Source organism: Trachemys scripta, chromosome 2 (genome assembly GCF_013100865.1).
Source record: "Trachemys scripta elegans isolate TJP31775 chromosome 2, CAS_Tse_1.0, whole genome shotgun sequence".
NCBI lineage: Eukaryota > Metazoa > Chordata > Testudines > Emydidae > Trachemys > Trachemys scripta.
This window is the reverse complement of record NC_048299.1, coordinates 161,505,347-161,517,846: the sequence shown is the minus strand read 5'-3', so window position 1 is coordinate 161,517,846 and position 12,500 is coordinate 161,505,347. Positions and strand designations below refer to the sequence as shown.

Sequence of the window (12,500 nt, the reverse complement as noted above, 5' to 3'; positions counted from 1 at the left end):
AATCCAAACTAACCTTTTTGAAATCATCATATGCCTTAGAATTTAAATAATCTTTTGGTGAGTTCAGTTGAATTTTTACTGGGGAACAGTCTGCCAGCAAAACTATTCCATACTATTCAGCACAAACAACAGACTCTCATAAAGAGTAGAGGCTAAACTCAATTGCTGAATTAAATCCCTTTCTCTCTCCTCCCTTGAGACAGAGATCCTTCCATGCTAAGGATGAGAAAACAAACAAAGTAGTACATGGAAACCCACTTGCCAAAGGCCTGCAGTATCTAATCTAGGGATAAAGGAATGCCACTGATTTCCTAAATTTAAAAAGGAAAAACAAAACCATACAAACCAAAAATAAATAGGTTTTTAAAAAAAAAGGGGGGGGGCAGGGATACAGCTGGTCAAGAATTTTTATTTTTTAGCTTGGAAAATGTCAATTTGTCTAAACTAAAACTGTTTGCAGAAAATGGTCAGTTTTGACAAATATTCTGATTAAAACTTTTTTTGAAAAATTTTGAAATGTCAAAATGGGATGCTTTTTTCAATTTGAAAAAAACCTTTTCATTAAAATAAGATTTTAAAATGTCTAAATCAATACATGTTTTGAAATTATTGAAACAATAACAAGATCTGATATTTGTTTTGGATCATCAGTTCTCAGAATTTTTTTGAGATTTTTGACTTTTCGTCCTGTTTTGAGACAGTAAAAAATTTCAAAAATGCTCAGGGGGATAGGAAAATTGTTTTGTGCCCTACTCTAGTCATAGATTGATTCCATTTGAAAAGGTCAAAGTAAGTGCAGATATTCATCATGCAAGTATTTCAACCCATCTTTCCTCTTCAGTAACATTTGTAATGCAGCAAATACTCACTCTGTGGAAATCTGGGTGGATTGTCATTGACATCAGAGAGGGTGATGTTGACTGTGGTTGTCCCAGCTAATCCTCCCAGCTGTCCACCCATATCCTTGGCCTGGATAATCACTTCATAATAGTCTTTTGCTTCTCTGTCCATGTTCATTAGAGCTGTCCTAATTAAGCCTGTAAGATTATTTTTTTTTAAGGTTTTAGGACAGAAAAGAAATTCTGGTTAAACAGTGCGCAAAACAGGACAGAGCTGGTTTTAATAAAAAACAAACAAACAAACACAGTTGCTTCTAATTTAAAAGAATGGGGTCAGACTATGGTCTCAATCACACTAGTGTAGAGCTAGAGTGATTCAAATGACGCCAATGGAGTTCATTCACATCAACTCCAGTGTAAATGAGAACAGAATTTTGCCCTCAGTCTCCATTTTGTCTCCTGTGGATATTCTATTAAGAAAGACTGGTAGTTTATTTTGTAATTTACATCTCAGGGTTGGGAGGACAGAAATTGCTATTGGTAATCACGCAAAAATCCACAGTTCAATGCAGTCTACTTTCTTCTATGGTAACATTACTGCAAAAGAACATGAGGTGGCAGCAATACTTCTCTTATAGAGTCTGCAAAGAGCCATCCGATGCAATCACTGCCTTTGCTGACTCACTAAAGCAGATTGTTGCTTTTGGTTATAAAAGCGGGAACTCACAAGGCTATAGCTATCTGGACTTATAGATCCTTAGCTCTATCTCTTGGTGTCCTGCTTCAGGGATTCTGGTAGTGTAACTGACCTCTTCTTTATTTAGGCTATTCTCATCCACACTTCAGCACCCCTTCCCTTCTTAAGGCTTTAAAGTCTTTTTCTCTTTTCTTTTTTTTTATACCTGACTGCCCTTGCTGAATTCTACGTACTTTTAGTGGTTACTTTTAGCAGACACACTGTGTGTGGGGCTTAACAAAACAGCACTAAAATGATACTGCAGCGGCAACTATCATCCTATATACTAAGAAAGAAATAGAGACTAATGCACACAATTCACAAGTGCACTGTTTAAATGTTGCCACCTGCAGTTTTTATGAGCCTGATTCTGCAAGAAGTTGAGCACTGCCCATTAAGTGCTGTGGATCTTCAATTCCCACTGGGATGTGAAAGTACTTAGCATCTTTGCAAAATGGTCCCTGTGTGTGTGAATACTTTATAGATGGTGTCCCCTCTCTGCCCCTTAATACAGCAAATGTCCTCACTTCACCCTCTTAGAAATCTTTAAGTCTCTGAAAACAAAAATGATTAAGGGCTTACTCATTCTATGTTTTATAACCCGAATACTAAATAAATAGCTCTGTTTTGTCTATGTATAATAGGGCTCAGGAAAGAACAAACCGTATCTAAGTTTCTTCTTGGCTAATGGACATATTTCGTGTACTGGTAACTTTCAAAAGTGAGTTATATAGTATTTCTTTTTATTTTGTTCTCCTAGGGTTTAACAATAAATATCCTTTCATGAGTTTCTGACCTTAACACTACAGTTGGCCCCTGGGAGTTGTCAAAAAATGTACGATTCCTCCTATGATAGACATTATGCGGGTGTGTGTCATATGCAGCATCCTGTGCATAAATCTAGGACTCTTAATAAATAAACCCTTAGATAGGACTAGTCCAGCTAACTGCATTTGTTTGCTTCTACTTTCTTAGCTTCATTAGTATTAAGATTTTTTTACATGTGGATTTGTGAACAACCAGATCTGCTGAAGACTTCATTGAAATGATAGTCTACAAGAATAGTAACAGTACAAAATAAAGCAGACTCTATCAATGCAGAATTTGGTAATTTAGAGGAATATGCTACTGCAGAGGGCATATTCTTGCTCTGAAGATCTCTATTGCAATGATGCTTAACCGCCAACATAAAACTGTTATATCCTGGCTCTTATATATAGAAATAAGAGTTGGATAGTGTGTTTTGTCTTTTAACTTTCTTTCTGCCCGAATAGTTTTGCTCTTCTGTGTCCATCTGGTGTTTAATACAAACTGGATGTTTCCTTGAGGAAGAATGTGGTCCATAATGAATGAAAGCTAAGAGAAGTCATACTTCTTGACTGATTCCTTGTTGAAATGAAATACCTGTTCTGGAGTCCACAGAGAAATATGGTTGGCCCTGGAGAATACTGTAGACTACTCTGGCACTGTTCCCATAGGTTGGATCATCAGCATCTGTTGCTGTCACCTGGATAACAGAGGTGCCTGAAAAAAACAAAAAACAAGAAAACCCACAACGGGGTAGACCCTTATTAAATTCATAACTGGGAAGAAAGAAAACAGTTCTAACAAGTTTTAATCCATAACAACTGTTCTATTATATTGGATCTCATAGAGTCATAGATTACAAGGCCAGAAGGGAACACTGAGTATCCTAGTCTGACCTCTAGTATAACACAGGCCATAGAACTTTCCCAAAATAATTCCTAGAGCAGATCTTTTAGAAAAACATCCAGTCTTGATTTAAAAATAGTCAATGATGGAGGATTCACCATGAACCTTGGTAAACTATTCCAATGGTTAATTACCCTCACTGTTAAAAAAATTATGACTTATTTCTAGTCTGAATTTGTCTGGCTTCAACTTCTAACCTGTGGATCATGTTATAACTTTCTCTCGATTGAAAAGCCCATTATTAAATATTTGTTCCCCATATAGATACTTATAGACTGAAATCAAGTCACCCCTTAACCTTCTCTTTGTTGAAGTAAGTAGATCGAGCTCCTTGAGTCAATTATAAGGCATGTCTCCCAATTCTTTAAACATTCTTGTGGCTTTTCTCTGAACCCTCTCCAATTTTTCAATATCCTTCTTGAATCGTGGACAACAGAACTGGATGCAGTATTCCAGCAAATACAGAAATAAAATAAGCTCTCCCACTGGAGATTCCCCTGTTTATTCATCCCAGGATCACATTAGCTCTTTTGGTTGCAGTGTCACACTGGGATCTGATGTTCAGCTGATTATCTCCCCCCCAACCCCAATCCTTTTCAGAGTCACTGATTCCCAGGATAGAGTTCCCTATCCTGCATCCCCTAAATATGGCCTGCATTCTTTGTTCCTAGATGTATACATTTACATTTAGCCATACTAAAATCCATACTGTTTTCTTGCACCCAGTTTACCAAGCAATCCAGATCGCTCTGAATCAGTGACCTGTCCTTTTTCCTTATGTACCACTTCCTCAATTTTTGTGTCATTTACAACTTTATCAGTGATGCTTTTATGTTTTCTTCCAGGTCACTGATAAAAAAAAACGTTAAATAGTGTAAAGCCAAGAACCGATCCTGGCAGGACCCCACTGAAAACAAATCCGTTAGATGATGATTCCCCATTTACAATTACATTTTGAGACCTATCAGTTAGCCAGTTTTTAATTCATTTAATGTGTGCCATTGTAGTGAGGCGCCATGGCCTCCCTCTGAGATTGACCCCTACCCACACCTTCTGGTGTGTGGAACCAGGACATCTGCACCCACCCCACCAAAAGCAGAGGGGAGGGACAGGAAGCATAAAAGGCAAGTCCTGCATCTCAGCTGGGCTGGAGCCACCAGAGGAGACAGATGACTCCCGCCTGCTGCTGGAGCCTGAAGAGGATCCAGCTTCCCGCTGCTAGGAATGTTGAGGAATTGCTGGGACTGCCGTTAGCCATGTACCCTGGCGAGACAGAGGATGAACCTGAGACACAGGCACACCATGCGGAGAATGTAGGAAGTAGCCCAGGGACACCAGACTGTAGTCCGGTTGTCTTGTTGCCTGAATCCAAGCCAGCATGTTTTGGCTAAATCCCCACTGACCCAGTGGCAGAACACTCCACCACTCTTAGGGCCTTGGGCTGGGACCCAGTGAAGTAGGGTAGGCCCAAGTCCCCCTACTACCCTTTGCTGCCAGCCTCCCCACCTTATGGTAAAAGGCCTGTGTTTGCCTGTCATCTGCAGAGCTAGGATGTCAGACCGTTTGGTGCTCCACCCTGCCTGAGGGCCAGTGCCCCTACACTGTGTGGTGCTCTGCTATGCCTGTAAGCACACAATAGATGATTTATCTTGCAGTATTTCTTTGTCAGCATTATGCCACCACAAAACAATTGTTTATTCCAAGGAAATGAAAAATTGACAAAATTGGAAAAAAATGCTTTCCATGTTTACTAGAATTTTACATAGAAAGGTGTTTTCCTGTTTTGCTCAGGTCCCAGGAAGCCTCCTGTTTGCATTCTGACTGTACTGCAAAAAATATCCAATAAATTCTTCTTTGATCCCACTCTTTCTAACAGCATAAAACACATTGGGTCAGATGTTTGGGTCCACTGAGCTAAGCTTGGTGCAGGACCAGAAAGGAATGGAAGTCAAAGGTGGCTTAAAGCTAGCTTTGCACAGCTTCAATCCTGAGGGCAATTCCGACTTCCGGTATAAGCTAGATCAGAGGTGCTCTAACCTTCACTGACTCCTAGTGAGTGTCCAAGAGATCATTACACACATACAGATTGTTGGAGCACAGTACATTCAAGCACTGCCCTTCCCTGCCCCCATCTTTCCACTGACATGCCTCCTATGCTGGGTGGGACCAGCAACTGCTGATGTAGACCAAGTACACTTGCTTGCAGCAGCCAGAGATGTTCTAGAGAAGCTTTTTCCCATGCTGCAGAACAAAGGACCCAAAGTAGAGGCCAAAAACTTGGGTAATTTATGTATTGGTGATTAATTGTAATTTGCTCATAATAAAAATTATGTTCTTAAAGCCACCTTACCTACTGGTGACATTTCTGGAACTGAGGCTATATAAGGTCCATCCAGGAACTTGGGTTCATTGTCATTGATGTCTTGGATTTTGATGATGAACTCTGATTCTGGTTCCATTGGCCTGCCTGTCCGTCTGTCCAGAGCCTGAGCCCTCAGGGTATACTGGGATCTCTCCTCTCGGTCCAATCTCTGAATGGCATGAATGTCCCCAGTGGTATCATCAATTGTAAATACAATGCCAGCACCTTCTCCTGAGAGAATGTACTTGATTGATCCATCTCCTCTGTCCATATCGGAATGGAGCTGCAAAAAGTAACACAATCTACTCAGGACACAAGCATGGAGTGTATGTGGTGAACACCACTATGAAAATGAATTTTCAGAACATTTTAGTCTCCCTATTGAAATTCATCTACTGGTTTTATAAACTTTTTTGTTGTTGTTTAATATGGAAGGATGCAAATAATTAATATAGCAGAAGTGCAAAGTTGAGGTTAACCTCTACCCATTTCTACCCCAAATCTGTGGAAAAAGGAGGCAACCAAACAAGAATGCGCTTGAGGTTTGATTCAAAGCTCTTAGAAGTCTGTGGGAGTCTTTCTGTTGACTTCAATGGGCTTTAGATAAGGCCCATACTCAGCGAAGGCAATGGTCCCCAAGCTTTTCAGGCTCCCTACCCCTGTCCATGCCTCCCACTCTCTGAGCTGGACCGGGAAGTGGACGGGGGTCAGGGTGCTGAGGCTGGGGCCACAGCTGAGGGTATTTCTAGTTGCACAAAATCGAACACCCTAGTCTCCCCCTTCCCCCTACATTTCCCCTCCTTCGGTGGCTCGCTCTCATTCACCCTCACTCACTTTCACTTGGCTGGGGCAGGGGGTTGGGATGCAGAAGGGGGCTCCAGGCTGAGGCCAAGGGATTCAAAGTGTGGGAGGGGGCTGCGGGTTGAGGCAGGGGTTTGGGGTGTGTGTAGGGGGCTCTGGTCTGGGGCCAGGGATGAGGGGTTTGGGGTTCAGGAGGAGGCTCCAGGCTGGGGGGGTGGGGCCGAGGGATTTGGAGTGCGGGAGGGGGCTATGGGTTGAGGCAGAGAGCTGGAGTGTAGGAGGGGGTGAGGGCTCTGGGCTGGGGCCAGAGATGAGGGGTTTGGGGTGCAGGAGGGTGCTCTGAGTTTGGGAGGGGCTCAGGGCTGGAGCAGGGAAGTGGGACACAATCTTAACTCAGGCAGCTCCCAGTCAGCGGTGCAGCGGGGTAAGGCAGGCTGCCCGCCTGTCCTGGCACTGCACTGCGTGTGCCCCGGAAGCAGCCAGCAGGTCTGGGTCCTAGGTGGGGGGGCCTGGAGGCTCCATACACTGCTCTCGCCTGCAGGCACTGTCCCCACAGCTCCCTTTGGCCAGTGCTCGGTGAGGGGCAGTGCGTGGAGCCCCGTGGCCCCCCTGCTTAGGAACCAGACATTCTGGCCACTTCCAGAGCACAGCGTGGTGCCAGCCAGGACAGATAGGGACTAGCCTGACTTAGCACCACCAACCGGACTTTTAACAGCCCGGTCGGCAGTGCTGACCGGAGCTGCCAGGGTCCCTTTGAGGGATGGGTGGGTCTGGGGCCAGAGCCAGGTGCAGAGCTGCTGCTGGGGGGAGGCCAGGCGTGGGACTGGGAGCTGAGGCTGGGGCTGGCACCAGAGCAAGACTGGGTTGTGCTCCCTCTCCGCCCCCCATGGAGGCTGACCTGGGCTCCGCTGCACCCCATGAATGTTCCTCTGCCACCCCTAGGGAGGCACACCCCACAGTTTGGGGACCTCTGAGCTAAAGCTTGGGAAAAGATAAGGACAAAAAACGTGCAGAATGTCTTTACACTTTCTAAAGAGGATTAAAAGGAATGAGACTGTCTCTTATAAAATACACCATGGGCAAAAGAAGTACTGGACTAGAGAGAAAATACAGTAAGGGCTTGTCTATAAAGCCAGTATCAGAGGGGTAGCCGTGTTAGTCTGGATCTGTAAAAAGCAACAGAGTCCTGTGGTACCTTTAAGACTAACAGATGTATTGGAGCATAAGCTTTCGTGGGTGAATGCCCACTTCGTCAGATGCGTGCATTAAAGGTGCCACAGGACTCTCTGTTGCTTTCTATAAAGCAAGTTACTACCCAGCAAGCCAGGGTGTGAATCTACAGTGCACCAACTTGCCGTGCAGTAACGTCACATGTGGACACTTCTACCGCACACTGAAAGTTTGCCAAGCTGCACTCCAGGTTTTTCAGTATGCTGTATCAGTGTCCACATGGGATGTCACTGCACAGCTAGCTAGACCAGCCCTCGGTCAACTAGTGAATGAGGAGTGGAATGGAGTGAATTACTACCCAATAATTGCTGTGAGGCAGAACTTCTTTAAAAAATTGTCTCTAACAAGAAAAATAAAGCTGGACAGATAGGTAATAAGTCAGGTAGTATAAAGTAGCTATTATGAAAGTTGTTTGCAGCGTTGTAGCCATGTTGGTCCCAGGATATGAGACAGACAAGGTGTATGAGGTAATAGCTTTTATTGGACAAAATCTCCCGTTGGTTAAAGAGACAAGCATTAGAGCTCCACAGAGCTTTTCTTGTCTCTTTCACAGCAGAAGTTGGTCCAATAAAAGATATTGCGTCACCCACCTCGTTTCTATTATTAAAGAACAGGTAAGGCAAGCAGTTTGGAACATTTGTGTATATAGCCCGTGGATTTTAAACGCATCCCAGAGTTTTAAATAGAATTAACAAATGAATTTGCTGCATGACTGGTAAACAGTTCTGAGAAGTTTTGGATAACTGGAGACACAACCAAATACAGAAGAAAAGTAAATGTTGTACTAATTATCTTCAAAACCAGGTACACGAGTCATTACCATTCTGCTAAACATCTCACCCTAGTGAAATATTAGAACAAATATTAAGATCAACCAAATCATTTAATTTCAATTTAAGCACATTCTTAAATGCTTTGCTGGATTGGGGCCTTATGGCCTGATGAAATCAATGAAACACATTAGAAGATAATAGAACCATGAACAATAATCAGAATGGATTTATGAAGACTAGCTTTTGTTCGTCAAGCTTGATTGTTTTTTTTTTTTAATATATTTGCAACACTGGTGGATGAATAAACAATGGTGGGCATAATAGCCCAGCTTCAACAAAGTAGTTAAGCACTTTCTTAACTTTACACAAGTATAAATATTTTGATGAGAAGGGCTACGTAAGTGTGTCACTGAACTGTGACCAACAGGAGCAGCATTGGTCTAGTGGACTGAACACCAGCAAATATCAAGGGCGGAGGGGAATTGTTTAGAATAATAAAATGGATATAAATAGGAGCAATAGGATGAAGTTACTAAAGAAGAAATTTAGGTTGAAAAGCAGGAACTAAGTCCTGATGGTGAGATTTATTAGTCAAAGGAATACTCTGCTGAGGAAAGTGGTGAAATCCCATCTCAGGGACATTTAAAATTCTACAAATATACATTATAACATAACCTCTCATTTCAATATAGAAGAACCTCAGATTTGTTGGGGGATGGACTAAGTCACCTTATACTACCTATCTCTAATTCCTATGGGCCAGACCCTCATCTTTGTAAGTCACTGTGGCCCCATTGCTTCAACTGAGGTATGTCAATTTGCACTCAGCTGTGGATCTGGCCCTATGATTCTATAAGTTTTTGGAGGCTATTTTTCTCCCTTATCGGTCAGAGTACCACGTGTGACCTCTGCAGACCTTGAGCCTACCCCCATAGAATTCAGTGGACATTTCGTATTAATTTAGATCATAACTAGATTGATTCAGGAAAGCTGTAGCTGCAATTGGAGTGCCTTCACAAAACTGCTTAGAATATATAGGTTAGCTAAATAGAGGTCTACCAATCACTAGTGTTTCCTTTAAAGGACATTGAAATTACATTGTTGAGGCAGTACATTTATTTTATAATCAAATCCATATCACAATGTGAAAAATGTGTATTAAAACATGTCATTTTCTATTTCTTTTAAAAAGTGTTAAAGCACATTTTCGGGTCCTTCGCCCCACAGACCACCTGACCCCTTAAAAAAAAATCCACTTCTGTTGGCTTTACTCTGAATCACACTGGTTTAAAAGTTACAACCAGAGCCTCTTTTTATTACATGCTGAAAAACCTAAAGGTACAGATGGTGACAGTGAACTTGTTTGGTAACTGATATTTCATTTAACCACTTTGCTGCTGGTCTCTGCTACGGCTACTATGGAATCGGACAGTGTTCTTTGGAGTCTTGACATTTCACTGGAACACTAGCGCTTCATAGCTGATGCATCAGTTAAATGGGGAAAGAACTGGAGAACCAGCAACATTCAGCATCAACAAAACAGTCAAATTCAGATGACTGTTACCAGTACAGTAACGCCTCACTTAACGTTTCAGAGTAGCAGCCGTGTTAGTCTGTATCCACAAAAAAGAACAGGAGTACTTGTGGCACCTTAGAGACTAAAAAATTTATTAGAGCATAAGCTTATATATGCATCTGAAGAAGTGGACTGTAGCCCATGAAAGCTTATGCTCTAATAAATTTGTTAGTCTCTAAGGTGCCACAAGTACTCCTGTTCTTTTCACTTAACGTTGTAGTTCTGTTCCTAAAAAATGCGACTTTACAGCGAAATGATGTTAAGCGAATCCAATTTCCCCATAAGAATTAATGTAAATGAGGGGGTTAGGTTCCAGGGAAATTTTTTCACCAGACAAATATATACACACACACAGTATAAGTTTTAAACAAACAATTTAATACTGGTACACAGTGATGATGATTGTGAAGCTTGGTTGAGGTGGAGGAGTCAGAGGGTGGGATAATTCCCAGGGAATGCCTTACTGCTAAATGATGAACTAGCAATTGGCTGAGCCCTCAAGGGTTAACTCTCACACTCAACAAGGCAGCAGGAATGGAGGGAGGGGAGACGGCATGGCAGACAGAGAGAGAGAGACACACTGTGTATGAGAGAGAGAGATATGCGCATTTCCCCTTTAAGAATACTGACCCTACTCTTAAGTACACTGCCTTGTTAATTAGATCAGCTTGCTGAGATGCAGCTGCTGCCAGCAAACTCCCTCCATCCTGAGCCCTGTCGTGTGTCCCCCCTGCTCTATGGAAGATGGGGTAAGCGGGCTGCAGGAGCAGAGGGAGGGACTTTTCCAGGAGGACGACACTTTTGTAAATTTTGATTCAGAACTACTTAGCCACTTCCTACTCTTTTAGGGTGTTTGGTATTGTGTGTTAGCATGACCTCTTGGGTAGATGTCACATTTGACTGGCTATGGCAGAGAGAAAGATGTGTCTGGTACATTAATAAAGAAGTGTTCATTAAATAGTAAATAAAATAAAATATAGGAAGCAGCACTGTAATGTTCAAGAGACTTGAAAAAAACATTGAGACAAGTTCACTGCTAAATTATATCCCCTGTACACAATCCGATTTGAAATCAAGAGTGTAAATTTGGTCAATTAATAACAAATTTAGGATAATGGAGGGTCTCCTACTCTGCAGTTGTGTGTTAAGAGTACTGTGTCCCAAGCAGGCTAGCTGTTATGCCGTAAAACTGCTGTTAGCATTACTCATCTCATATCCTATTGTTTCCAGACAGAGCGAAGAGGACGAGCATAAAAGTGAATTGTGTATGTTTGGGGGGATAGGGTGAAGAAACTGAGTTCTTCTGCAATGCATTTAGCATTTTGAAAGTAAAGGTTCTATCATTTCAGCCTATACTACTATAAATCTAACACGTTTCATCATTGCAGAGACGGAAGCTCATATCACTGCAGTGACAAACCAAATCCTCTGACACTGCAGTTTTACGAATAGGTGTGTGCGGTATAGCAGTTACTATCCTGGAAAGGAAATCCAGTTTTAAGTTGGCACAGGGCTGTGGCTGCTGCAGCATCATGCTGCCATGTGGAAGGCTTGGAGCTGGGAGGAATTTATTTGGATTATTTGGAAAGATGAGCTACTGGAGAGATGAAACAGGTGGCCCCTGAGAAAGCATTAACCATGTCAGTCTGAGCAGTCTTCTTTGGGGAGGATGGTAAAACCTGTGGAGGAGCTTATTCATGTCTGATAGACACAGGCTTGTGTAAGGGGCAGTGAGAAATCACCCCAGGAGGTATTTCAGGGCAGGAACTGTGCCTCAAGGAGCGCAGCATGTGCTCCCTTGTGCAGCCAACCTGCTCCACTCACTGGGACATGGCCCTACCTCCCCCTGCCCCTTCCATCCCTTTAGGGAAGCTAATGTATGCAGGGGCGCTGTGAGGGAGTGTAACTGTGCTGCGTTGATGCACAACGGCGCACAGTGGGAGGTGTCCTGTTGCCTCCCCACTCCCTTGCACATTTGTTCAGCTGCCAGGCTCAAATGCCTGTTAACCTCGAAAACAGGGGTGGGGAGGAATGGTACGTGCAAAGAAGTGAGCCCTGAACTCCCCTGGAACCATTGTACCGCTGGAACATTGTAGGTTACTGGATGAAGTCAGAAAAAGCCTGACACTGAAAATTAGTTTTTGTCTCCCTAACTTATCACATTGGCCACTCACCTCTACCTAGTTTTTAACTTTAATGGGAGTCATGTAGCTAAAACACCATGTAACACTTTGAAACTAACCTCTAAATGACAACTTCAGGCATCACAGAAAAAAGCAAGCATTATGCTGACTAAAGCCCTGGAGAATCTTTTCCTTTTTCTTGCCCAAAAGATACTTTCCCTATATTTCTCAGTTAACTATGAGGCACATTTTCCATAGCCGACAAGATCCACAACGTAGATTGAGTCTCCTTGGTGCTGTTCCAGTGGCACGAAGGGGACTAGAATGCTGTTCTAAAGAAGCAGCAA

The 12,500-nt window shown here is 42.7% G+C and overlaps 1 protein-coding gene across 2 annotated transcripts in view; it reads right to left on the bottom strand.

Moving 5' to 3' along the window:
* CDH20 (cadherin 20) overlaps window positions 1-12,500 on the bottom strand; it is a 164,153-nt gene that overhangs the window by 38,989 nt on the left and 112,664 nt on the right. For both annotated transcript variants that reach the window (XM_034762072.1, XM_034762073.1), the window contains 3 exons: window positions 5,639-5,933; window positions 2,980-3,099; window positions 870-1,037 (listed from right to left, as the gene is read on the bottom strand). In XM_034762072.1, the coding sequence (XP_034617963.1) occupies window positions 870-1,037; window positions 2,980-3,099; window positions 5,639-5,933 (583 nt within the window). The remainder of the gene's footprint in view (window positions 1-869; window positions 1,038-2,979; window positions 3,100-5,638; window positions 5,934-12,500) is intronic.